This window comes from Archocentrus centrarchus, chromosome 19 (assembly GCF_007364275.1).
Source record: "Archocentrus centrarchus isolate MPI-CPG fArcCen1 chromosome 19, fArcCen1, whole genome shotgun sequence".
NCBI classification, from domain to species: domain Eukaryota; kingdom Metazoa; phylum Chordata; class Actinopteri; order Cichliformes; family Cichlidae; genus Archocentrus; species Archocentrus centrarchus.
In genome coordinates this window covers 19,513,398-19,526,229 of record NC_044364.1, presented here as the reverse complement: position 1 = coordinate 19,526,229, position 12,832 = coordinate 19,513,398, and the positions used below count along the sequence as shown (strand labels likewise).

Sequence of the window (12,832 nt, the reverse complement as noted above, 5' to 3'; positions counted from 1 at the left end):
ATTTGTATTACTGTGGCAAAACGTAGTTCAGTTTCAAGCAAAGCCATCTGCTTTCTTAGGCAGTAGTGTACATATTAGCAATTCTCTCTCCTGCATCAGACTATTGTACATGCAGTATGATTTTCATTCATTCTAGTGTTGTATTGCACTCTCTAAAAAATTAGAAAACACATGATTTATAACATCACAAGTGGATTATTATTTGCTGTACATTAGAAACAATCTGTGCCTACAGTCTATGTAATTCCAAACAATAAAGGCACTGAAGTCCACTTTTCTTTGCTTAGCCTCAGCTAGACACGTTTTCCTCTGAAAAGGTTTCTTTCATGTGTTTTTGTGTCAATATATAGTAGATATTGTTGGTCTACTGCAGATAAAGGGCAATTACATGCTGGTACATTTTTCACATCATTAAATCTTAGTGTTACTTAACTATGACAACGACTTCAGTGTAGCTATGCTTCACACCAGTGGCGTGTGGTGATGTTCACAGAAAGGTAAGCAGAGATGATAATATAACAAAATGACAATAAAATTAAATAATCAGAGCTAAATTAAAGGGCTGGAGCACTATGAGACAACTTTCAATATCTACAGGGAAATTACAAATCCAGACTTTTTTTTTTTTTGCTGTTTATCTGGAGTTCAAGGTGTCACTACCCAAAGGTCTTGACCATCGATTAGGATAGGAATGTAGACTGACTTGTAAATTGAGGTGGCATATTAGCAGAACAACTGGTTAAACTTAGTACATTTAATCAACTGACTTGTATCCCATAGAGAGTCATCTTAAAATGTTGGTACAGCCTGTACCTGTTCAGTTTGCCTCTTCTATTCAACCATTTATGGTAGGAGACAGGCTTTCCTTGCTAATGTTCTGAAGGGCTTAGTAAGAACTTCACATGACACTCTAACTCCTCTATATCGTATGTTGCTTAAGGTGATTAGCAAGAGAAAACTTATCTAAGATGATAAATAAGAGCACTTGTTTACTCACTAACCCTCTGTTCCCAAACGTACAGATATCTGAGCTGATCTCAGAACAGTGAAAGCATAGCCAGCAGGAGGTTGTATAGCATGCTAATCTTCATCAGTCTCCCATCAAAATCCAGAGGTTTATCCTCAATGCACGTGCAAAAACAACCAGAAAAAGCTGCTGGCCTCTCACCTTTCCCAGCTAAAGCTTTTGTTATCAGGGTATGGACAGAACAACAGGCACTACAGATTTCAGTGGAATTGGAGTCAAGCAGAGTTAAGCCTGCTTCCAGAGACAACAGCCAACTGTGGCCATAAGATGGCTGTAATTTAAAGGATGGATACAAAGAGATAATTTTCACTTAAATTTATTTTATTTTTTTTAGATTTCACTGAACAAGCACTGCTTACCTTGCTTGCCCTGACAGAACGCCATTGCTAATACTATCATATTTATGCTAATGTATCCACTGCCTATGGCTTTAGATATAGATTTCATTACAGTTACTCTGTAAAAAAGATCAATTGCATTTTGATGATATATCAACAAATTTTGTATATAAATTGTGGAATTTTAAGGCTAATGGTATAGACATTATTATAGACATTTTTATTGGTAAAGGTAATTAACAGCTAAAATTTAATATAGTGCCAGATTCTGGTAGTTAACATAGTAAAATACCCCATATGTGGTGTCAGCCAGTACTAATTTAGCTCAGAAAATAGCACAAAGTTCTTATATGTAAAGCTGCCATTTGTAACTTTAGATTCAATGATAAGCTCTTCTTTCAAGAATGACAAAATTGAAGAAAAAAATATCAGTTTTCTATATTTCTTAAAATGACATACCCACAAGAATTAATTAAAGTAAAAGTAAGGTCTCAGTAGTGCTTTAAGCAGTATTAAATATATACATTTACCCAATACTTTCATGCAACATAAAACCAATGGCACATTAACAACATTATACATTTACATTAATTCTAAACCAGTAGCTTAATTTCATGAGTGAACTTCGTGATTGACAATATCCACAACCAAGCACAAAAAATATACAGTGACGTCAATAATTAAACTTAACTGTACAAAATATCCTTCTAGTCTAAATGAATGCAATCCTCCTGTTGTTTGAATGTTAAACCAAGTAGGAAATTTATCTTTAATGTGTAAAGTGAAAATCACATTAAGTCAAAGACACGTGAAATATTTACTCTTGACTATTGTCCTCCACAATTTTTCTGCCATCAGCAATGCCACTTTCATCTGTGTGATTGGGTCCAACAGAGAGCTCATACTTCCCTGTCAGAAAAAGCCAACTATTGCACAAAGTCTTTGTTCTGCAGCAAAGCTGCAGTTTCATCCCTGCGCTTTGACTTTCAAATAAAACTCTTGACTGTCTGATACCCAGAGAAACATAATAAATCAGTCAATAGGAGGTTTATCTGTTTTCCATCAGTGGGATGACCTCTCATTCATCTCCACATATAGGGGATGAAGGTTCCTCTTAGAGCCAGCTCAGGGAACCATGAATAAAAGCACATACAAACTCAGCAAGTACAAATAAGACGATGTGAGCCAAAGTTACTCTGATGGGGTGTGGAGAGCTGTGGCATGTTCACCATTGGGATGTCCTTTGCAGACCATGCCCCTGCAAAAAAAATAAAGGAAGACAGTTTTTTCAGTGTTAAATACCCTCTGAAGAATTAAAAATATACCCTGAAAGTGTGCAGCTTGCATAGTGATGAAGGATATAGTCAGCTTGAGTTATACCATCACTGGGAACCACTCCATGTTTGTCATCTCACCTCCTTTGTTCCATTTCTCTACTTCCTAAAAACTATTTTGTGTGCGTTTTTTAATTACGTCGGGTGTATTACTAAGTGGAGGCAACAACAATAAAGCCCTTTTGTTGCATATATACTTATGCGCTGGTGTGCCTCCATTGCTCCGCCGTCATTGCTGAAACTAGTCTCATCTTAAAGCTAATACATTTTGAACAACAGCTACTTTTAGCTTGTATGGATTAGTTACTATTATTTGTTATCACCATCAAAGGTTATGTTTTAGTAGCATCTGCACGTGTGTGTGTTTCATTCTGTCTGCAAACATGGAAACTTGAAAAGTTTTGAATAAATTCTGATAACTTTTTGCAGCGTGCAGAGAGGGGTCATTTTAACAATCTATTCAAATTTGCCTTAAATCCACCAAAGTGTTCAACGTCAACTTAATGATTTATTGGTTGCAAATTGACAAAAAAACAAAACAAAAAAAAAACCTAGTGTGTATTGCCTACATATAGAAAGTACTGTGTACAGATTTAAAATATAATCTCACATTTGACCTCTGACCTCTCCTTCAATTAGATTGATCTGAAACTCAAAGTGATAATAATGCTATACAGAGCTATTTGAAACTATGTTTCTTACTGCCATTGTTTGTACTGACACACAGGCATATAGGGAATGAAATATGGGGATTCTAAATATTATGTCACTTTGGACCTTTGACCTCTTCTTCAAGGTCAAATAAGGTCAAACTTTCATAAAATGTATTTTGTCTTTAAACTCTGCTTAAAATTCTGCTGCCTTTGTTTGTATGATAACTTTTAGGAAATGAAACTGCTATATGGGGATTCTAAACATCACACTATAGCTTGAATTCAAATGTCATGACACATTTGACCTCTGACCTCACTTATACATTTCGCAAAATGTGTTTTATCTTTAAATAAAGTGTCAGGAGAAAGAATGAGCTGCCGGGTTAGTTGGAAACATACTGCGGTATAATATTATATAGTAAGCTCCAGTTATTTGTGTCTAGTTATTTACAAAATAATACCTATTATCCATGATGTATTCCTACATAATGTTTGTGTAATCAGAGTAAACAGTCAGGCTGCACTGATCTGATTTTTACTGCACTACAAACTTAAAAAATACAAATGTATTCATATTTAACAAAAATAAGCAATGAGCCGTTCTAATGACCAGCTCACAGTTCAGCTGCCTATATATAAAATATTCTTCTTGCAAAAATACTAAGCACTCCTGAAAAATGGCTAAATACATACTTCAGCATCTTTGAGTTGCTATCTATATAAATTGTTACAATATCATTAGATGAAGGTCACAAACAAAAATAAAACAAAAGTGAGGCTGTAACAGTGGCAGCAGGGGGCAGAAGAAGGCCCCCCAGCATTACATCCTTTTACATGTTTTTGGCTTCATATTTCCACATTCTTATGATTAATGTAAACTTTTGCTCTAAAACTGTTTTATTTATTGATTTCGACCTTTTCTCCCAAAAAATAGAGGAGCAGAACCCTCCTCTGTCTCCGAGGACCAGCTGCCAATCAGGTAAAATCATAAAGTATGTTTGTGTATTTAGATATATTTTTGTAGTTCTGACTTACAGCTAATAATTTAGTTGTAACAAGTTATAAACAAGTGCATTTTGTGCTTGAAAATGAACTGTATACATTGTATATGTAAGATTAGTTGAGACTTTGCTGCTTTCCTGAGTTAATATGACATTGTTTGACATTGTTTTAATTAGATGGAAATTGGAGGCATGTATTATGTCACATGGATTTATTGTTTATTTCACCAAAAATCTGTGACTTTTTCGAGCCCGTCATCATAGCTGCAAATTTAATCGCTGCCTTCCTCCATGAATGAGAAATTTGACTTTAAGATAAATGACAAGCACAGTGAAGACAGCTCTCACAAATCAAACACTACCCTTTTCACTAATGTTGTTGCTTGCATTCTTGCAAGAGGAATGATAGAAGTAGTACAGAGTGCACTCAGTCCAAGAGCATATGCACAGAAGAGGGAGACACAAGGCCTATAGTGAGTGAACGCCACAAGGTAAGAAAAAAAAAATCCAGACAAAGAAGTGATTCATAGTCAACCTGTAGAAGAAGTTGCTATGGATACAGCAGGACCTGAGAGGTCGAAAATGAGCAGAGGCTGTGAAAAGAAAAGCACCTGGAGTCAAGCAAGTGATAAAGAGGAGAACTGTGGAGTGAAGAAGGGGGCGAGTGAGCTGGTTTTCACCTACACTTCTCTGTGTTTGTGCTGTGTCCCCGGCCTCATTTTATGTCGAGGGGGTGCTGCTCCCGCTGTTGGCCGCAAAGCCGATGGTAGCTCTGGGAATGACCATGTCAAAGGACAAGCCTGATGGTTGCTGGTGCTGCGTGAAGTCATAACAAGGGCCATGATAAAAACATCCAAAAATAGGGAGGGGGTGCATCTGCAACTGCCTGCTTGAACGCAAATTACTTCTTAAAGCATTTACATGAAACACAATCTTCATGCTTTTCAATAAAAATGGGTCATATTTTGATTTTGGACAAGAGTCCAAAAGATATCTGTCACATATCGGAAAAGTGACTTAAACTCCTATCTGTTTCTCCATTCTTTCATGGCTGGAAAAAAAAAAAGTTATATGGAGGTCTACTGAGGTTTTTCTAACCACTAACCACATGACATTACCCTGTCTGTCATTTTGGATGTGTGACAATCATGGCGACGATATAGATCCCTATAAGGCAAAGACAAAGGCCTAGAGACAGATCCACAATCATCTGGAAACCACCTGTTGCGAGGGAAAAATGCGTATTTCCTGTGTGGTCCTGGAGGTTGATGGCAGTCTCTGGGGAAAATGACTGCTAAAATCCCAGTCACACAGGCCTACAGACTGGGCATTGAGCCCCTGGCAATCACCTGTCACTAGGGAAAAAAAATGTGTATTCCCAGCCAGTTGGCAAAAACCTCCTTGTGACTGGTTTGGTTACTAGCATATCGGTGTGGTTGTAGTTTGAATGGAAGATATGCACTTGCCTATAAACGCTGTCCAGCTGCTCTCTGAGCTGTAGTGAAACTGAAAAGTTTGCACCTTTTGAAACATGTCGGCCGCAGCGCTCAGGCACTTTTACTTTGAAGATGAACCTTTTCCATTTTCAGCTACATCACATCTTTGCATGGTTTAGTAGTGCTCAGCAAATATTGTTAAGCACTTGCAGACAAATATGGAAAAATTACAGGCAACCACAGTAATCTGTTACCAACCAAGCAATCATTAGGAGGTTTTTGGTGCAATCGGTCCTCATTAGCATCCAGGAAAACAACAGAGGGAAAATATAGCTTATGGTGGGCCTAAATTGTTAATGACAAGATGGGTGCATCCATCATTTAAATATAACCTATGGTCAGAAGTTTAAAATATGTCAGATTAGATCTCTGCCTGCACAAAGTAGACTAAAGTAGAAAAAAAAAAAAACAAGTTTGGCTTCCCCTAAAGCATACCTGGTGTTATGGTCTTATGGACACTAATGGGGCTTATAATTTACAAAATAAATGCCATGTTGTATTGACCCACTAATTTCTGTCAAAGGTTACTGTTGCGGCTTCCTCATTTCCGTAAAAATTTGCCTAGTGCTGGGAAGCCAACTATAGCTGCACTGTTTTATGTGATATTCAAATGTGTGTTTCACTTTTATACTTACATTTCCAACTGCTTTGGTAATGAGAGCCAGCTCAGTGGGCTGGTAGACTGAGCTACGCAGCTGACCGGTGTAGCCGCTGTACGGAGACACGGGCTTGTCTGTGATGGACAGATGGAGATAAGAAATGTCATTTTTAATCCCCCAACAAGCAGTGTGTGTGTGTGTGTGTGTGTGTGTGTGTGTGTGTGTGAGAGTGATATCTGTAGCCCTCTTAAATGCTACCCAGCAATAATCTCTTGCATCTTCATATTACAATCTGCCTGCCTGATCTTTTAGAAGATCAGAGATAACTTTGTCACACTTTGTGCCCCCCCCCCCCCCCCCCCCGCCCCGAAACAGTTGCCACACCTCTGTCGCCATGGAGACAGAGCAAACAGATGGTGTAATGTTTCTAGTGGGAGTGATACAGCATTTAAGGATGTAGTCAGAGTGATTCAGAAGGTGCACTCCTTCTGAATATCTCACTGAAACACTTGTAAAATTTAATGTGGTGAGTGAGTTTTCTTGATGACATTTGATGGCAGTTTAGTCATACTGTAACCTGCCTACAAGGACTTAATGTAAGTTAATGATTAAGGGCAAAGTCAATTGTGCCACAGACCAACAAGATTTTTGCCTACAATAGCATGAGACAAAGCTAAAGCTAGACTTCCGACCTCTACACCAATGCCGGCTAAAAAAAATATTCCGGGATATAAACAAGGACACGTCACATTCTTTGTTACAGTGAACAATCTTCCATCAATGATCCCTGATGATCAGCACACTTACTGTTCTGATCCTTCGGACTGAGCTCAGGTCTTAAAATGCAGCATATCAGATTCTGGGGTGTCAGCATGTAGATGAGAAACAACCCTTTGAGGACATTTTTGCAGCATATTTTGTTTTTTCTAATGTTTTGGGAGCTAGAAACATTCACTCATCAATGCAAGTTCATCCTGAGAGACCAAGCGTGGTATAACACTAAAACAAACTTTGTAAGGGTGAATGTACAAGAGAACTTAAACACCCTTCAGTTTCCACACAAACAGCTGACCGGGGGAAATACTGGCGTCGTAGGAAACAAATGGAGCGTAACTGCTCTCAATAACTTTATCTGACGTTCATGTCGTATATGACTGCAGATGTAATATCATAAATATTTTTTAGTCATCAACCTTACCCCAGATATAGCTTTGACTATGACTGCAAATTTGTTTTTAATTGCAAAAGACTGCTGTGAAATTGCTGCTATGTAAAGTACCCAACCTTATGAGATTATATTCAAGGCAATAAAAGAAGAAGGCCAAATATAACCAAAACATCGGTTCCACTTGAACAAGATCATGGCCAGAAGACTACGTCAGAGCATCACTGAAACCATAAGAATTGCTGGCTGCTCAGCAGTCGTGAGTATCAACAGTCAAACCACGGGGCATGTCTTGTAGTCCTTACCTTTTTGGTTGGATCTAAAATTTGTGCAAATTATGCTCAGCCTTGGACTCCTTTTTTTATTCTTTGTCATGTTAACCACTGTAACCACCTTTGGCTCTATTTGTCCTTGGTTTAAATTGCACCTCTGTGCTCTCAGGCGTCCTCTCTGCAGGTCTATTTTGGATCAGGTGCAAAATTTTTAAACCATAAAGACTCCTGACACTGTTAGGATCTTTATATTAGCTGAACAGATAAAACCTTTCAAAGCTACATGCCATGTGAAGTGTACTCAGGAAGCTGCTTGTTTGAAGGTTTGTCTACAGCACAAAGAGTTAGCTGCAAATAATAAGAAAAAGCATTTCAGAACAGTGAGGATATCAGCAAAAAACTCCAAGGCTACATACCTTGGTTGGGCTCATCCATAGAGAAAGCCTTGTTTTCCACGTACACGTTCTTGGAGGACTGTTCCTTTAGGATCGTCTCATATCCGACTCCTTGGCTTGGGTAAAGATCTTCTTCGTAATCATGCTCATTCTCATTGTTACTGGTTAAACAGCAGATATTAGGAATGGTGTACATCAGGATGAACACCCAGGCATTTGCCACCAAAGCAATGGCTAAGGTGGGGTCATCCCACGTTGGCCCGCCTGTCTTCCCATTCCCATACAAGTACATGACGATCCACACCACCCAAATACCCACTGAGAACAGGCTTGTCAGAAGGATGCAGGTGCCTTCTTTCTTCCACTGTGTGTATTTGCCCATCATGATGGTCAGACTTGCCACCACCACGGCCAGGATCAGGACCATCACATAGATCAGCGCCATGACAAAGTCCACATTGGCGATGTCGCAAGGTACAGCCATAGATCTGTTCATATTAGCTGTGGCGTTGAAGGGCACAATTGTAATTACCAGCCACTCTGTGTTGATGATCACCTCCACCAACCACAGCCCCAATGCCCCAAGACACAAGACCCAAACCCGAGGCCCGCTGTTCCGTCTGGCCAGGAGGTTCAACCTCACACACTGCATCAGATGAGAGGCGAAGCAGCCGGCAAATAGCACCCCGAAGAGGAACCTCCGTGAAGCACATGTGGAGAAGTCCCGTCCTACGATGAAGGTGAAGGTTAGGCAAAAAAGACCCGCAGTGCAGACCAGGAAGAAGGCATGAAGAGCCACTGAGCTCTTGCGGTTATAGTCATTAACGAAGGGCAAGTTGGCCAGCACTGAGATGAAGAGCACGAAGGAGAAAATGATGCCAGCTGCTGCTATGGCCTCCACCACAATGCCCCACACATCGTTGAGGCTACAAAGATTATAATAAATGGAATCCAAATTTTGGCCGCAGCCCTTAGGGGTGATGTTGGTGGCCATGGAGCCTGAGACGAGTTGCTCTAGGACGCTGGCAGCACCTGTTCAGATGGACAAAAAGGGAATGTCTGGGACAGATGCAACAGGGACAGATTTTAACAAAGACTCAAAATACGTCACCAAAGCTACATTGAGATACAGTTGGCTACACCCAGCTGAGCAAATATCACATTTGTATGAGTCAATACCCTGAATGTCATCATGTGGAAAATGTTCTATAAAAGATAGTTTTCCTGTTATTTTGAAATGGAGAGATTCACACTCCCAAAATGGGAGAGGAATGTCAACTCTGGGCTTTTCCCAACTCTAATGTTAATCATTAACACATCTGTTAACAGAGATTGTTTCTGTGCATTTACACAACGAGAAAAAAGTGCATTGAACCTGAGGTGCTTCTCCTAAAACTGTGGTCAAATAAAATCCAAAGGTGTTTTTAATGTTTTCTACTGAACAGCATAAAATCAGAGCATCTGTTTTGTGAATAAATACTTCCGACTCTACAGTCATGGTCTTGTCTTTCTGCTGTATCTGGCTCTTTGTACCCATCAGATCCAATTACACCAAACCGGGGACAGTCTCCGAGCCAAATCGATACAAGCGCGGTGCGGGCGTTCAGTCTTTCTGACCTTCTGTTACTCAATCAGGAAGACGGATCTTTCGGGAACATTTTCTGTTTCTCCATGTACTCAGCACTGTCAGTGCATAAATGTGATAAAAATGACTAATATGTTTGCTTTCAGTTTCAGGGTGTGACCTCTAATCAAACAAAGTCCTTAGATCATTCATTTCAAGATTTGTTAAGGTGTTTTTGTAACTGTTTCCATGGGGACTAAATTACCAGCTGTTTTTAAGGCATGTTTGCAATTTCAAAATAGAAACACAAGGCCAATTTTCTTTCTAGCATAACAAAAACAAAAAAGAGGCATTAGATTAGACTGAGGATGCTCAGGCTGGTGAATCTTTGCAGAACCTCAACTGATGGTTTTCTTTCATACAAAAGTTGCAAAGTGATAATCTAAAACTCCTGTAGCCTTCCATGGAAACCAAAATAAACTAGTAAAATAACTATAAAAGTGAACTACTCCTTATTTTTGCAGAGACCCTGGACTCTGGGCTTATTCTTGACCTTGGAACAAACAGTGGAAAAAAACATGCCCACATGGTTCCTCTAGTTTATTAAATCGCTCTTTTTGTCAGTCACTTTTAATGGATTGTTAATTAGAACAAGACATTTGAAGTGACTGTTGGAATAACTGAAAAAAAAAAGAAAACTGACACAGATTAAATAACAACAGGTTCTCCATTCTGATTGGTACTTAAATGGAACATGATGTATATAAACCATGTGCAGAGACTCGGGGTGGGGGGGGGGGGGGGGTATTCTCATACTACACACTTTAACCAGCACAGACAAGACATCCTCTCAAAGTACTACATTTACTAAAAACCCAGTTAAAGTCTTTTCTGACTATGAGTTTGGCATCACTGACTATGACTACAAGTCAAAGGGATACATTATTCAAATTTAGTAAAAAAACAAAACAAAAAACAAATGGAGCCAAATAGAAAATACTGCAACTGAAAATAATATGGAAGGCCTAAATGGCATCCTGTGCGCATATATATATATATATAGCTATCTAGCCTTGACCAGAAACCTCTGGTGCAACCAAACACTGTCTTCAGGATTATAGCAGTGGGTTTTCCATCAGCCAAATTATTTTAATGAAGTGGAAACCACGTCAATCGAGTTATTTCTGCATGAATAATTAGACTGAGATTGAAGCTGTTATGAACTCAACAGGATGCTGCAATTCTACAAGACTACATGGATCTGGATGAACTTTATTAAATCTATTTTTTTTCTACATTATAAAATTGAAGCTTTGCTATATTCTGCACCTCCATCCTTAATTATAGAATAAGGATTTTTTTTTTTTTTTTTACGATTTTTATTTAATAACGACAAAATTGCAAGATAGAGTCAAAATTATTTTGATAACAATGGATTTATAAGGTGAAGAGATATGAGATATCTCTCAGCATTACAATAATCAAACATGGGAGTCAATATATAACATATATTTGACAGCATGAGTGAACATGTCTAAATGCTTACTTTTTACTTACTTACATCTAAACACAACTTTAAAAAAAATCTCTTTAGAATCAACAGAATTGTTTTCATTAAATAACTTTTTAGTTTTTAATTTAGTGGCACACACGGGCTTCCATACCTGAAGCAGGGTCTCTTTCTAAATGCACAGAAAAATAAATATATTTAAAAAAAAAAAGAAAAAAAAAGGTAAAGCTCTGAAGGACACAGTGAAGCTTCAGTAACCGTGAATAAAGGCTGTATTGGGTGTGAGGAGTTAAACTACCTGGCTGTTCTCGGCAGATTTCTGGGCGCGGCTCGTTGATCTTCACCTGCCGCGAGTTGGACGTAAATCATCCGGAGAGAAACAAGTTCCGCAGAAAGTGCAGCAGAGCTGGTCCGAGCGCTTCCACAGAGGTGGACAGGAAAAGTTTCTGAAGCCTGTCACGAGCCTCTCCTCACAATGTGCCTACCGTGATACCCCCTGCACCTCTCCTCCCACCCTTCTCTCACGGAGCGCACGCGCGCGCGCGCGCGCACCGCTGTTTTCATCACTCCAGAGGACACTACAGTGACCTGCTCTCACTTCCGGGAGACTTAACCCGACCTCAAACCACTAATGATTTTCTTAATAGCAAATATTTCATATATTATCTAGTATGTTACACAGCTTTGGCTACACGCACTAAATAAATCACATTAGAAACAGTTGCAGGGTTACAGCTCACCAAAGAAAGCCAGCGGGAAAAGATTTGAAGCAGGGGACTTTGCAATGCTTAAAAAACAAAATCATAAAACAAATGCGTTGGCACATGGCAGGAGTCAGGCCTGTTTTTTCCCATCAAAAATAGATGCAGTTTGGTGTGGAAAACAATGGGCATGTATGTATACAGTAGTGTGCCTTCACACAGATGGAAAAGTGGCTGCTAAGAGTTTAAATAACAGTTTTTGTATAAATAACTGTTTTGCGAAGTGATGAAAGCCATATTTCGGCTTTTTACATAAGTAAAAGCCACAATTCTACTGAAGTAGTAAAATTTAAGCATCAGAATAAACGTAAAACACAAGCGTTTCCTCACTTGTGGTGGCACGCTACAGCCCAATGAGCATGTTTTTTTTCCTCCAGTGAAGGGCCACTCAGTTCTGTATGAGTACATTACACCTTTTCTGTTTGTTTTCACCTGGAAGGCTTCCCCACAGAAGCTCTGAGCTCACCCCATTACAGCCCCAGCCTTCACTCACAGGAAAAGTTTGTTTTATTGCTGTGCTTCCAGGGCACTGTCACATTTCTTCACACTAAAAGGGCCTCTGTAAGTGCCACATACAGAGGCACAACACGGGGCACTTTCTTTTGATTTGCTCATAACCAATTTTTAAATCACACTCCCACTGTTAAGCTGATTTTTAAAAAATACATGTTTGCAGGGCAGCTGGACCATCTGAACATGTGAGTGGTGTGTAGAGAC

The 12,832-nt window shown here is 39.2% G+C and overlaps 1 protein-coding gene across 2 annotated transcripts; it reads right to left on the bottom strand.

Annotated features, from left to right (window-relative positions):
• On the bottom strand, positions 1-11,837 carry gprc5c (G protein-coupled receptor, class C, group 5, member C). 2 transcript variants are annotated; one of them, XM_030755346.1, is made up of 5 exons: positions 11,653-11,837; positions 8,302-9,339; positions 6,485-6,582; positions 5,038-5,169; positions 1-2,623 (listed from the first exon to the last, which is right to left on the bottom strand). In XM_030755346.1, the coding sequence occupies exons 2-4, from the start codon at positions 9,272-9,274 to the stop codon at positions 5,074-5,076; spliced, it is 1,167 nt and encodes a 388-aa protein (XP_030611206.1). In that variant the 5' UTR covers positions 9,275-9,339; positions 11,653-11,837; the 3' UTR covers positions 1-2,623; positions 5,038-5,073. The 2 variants fall into 2 exon arrangements, with proteins under 2 accessions (XP_030611206.1, XP_030611207.1); XM_030755347.1 differs by having other exon boundaries at positions 8,302-9,312.
• Between the last annotated feature and the right edge of the window lie 995 nt (positions 11,838-12,832).

What these genes read in the sequence shown, in the direction of transcription:
- gprc5c (XM_030755346.1), bottom strand. Translation starts at nt 9,274, where the DNA reads ATGGCCACCAACATCACCCCTAAGGGCTGCGGCCAAAATTTGGATTCC. An exon ending in TATGGATGAGCCCAACCAAG is followed by an intron (nt 6,583 to 8,301) that starts GTATGTAGCCTT and finishes TGTCCATCACAG; the next exon opens with ACAAGCCCGTGTCTCCGTAC. An exon ending in TTACCAAAGCAGTTGGAAAT is followed by an intron (nt 5,170 to 6,484) that starts GTAAGTATAAAA and finishes GACTTCACGCAG; the next exon opens with CACCAGCAACCATCAGGCTT.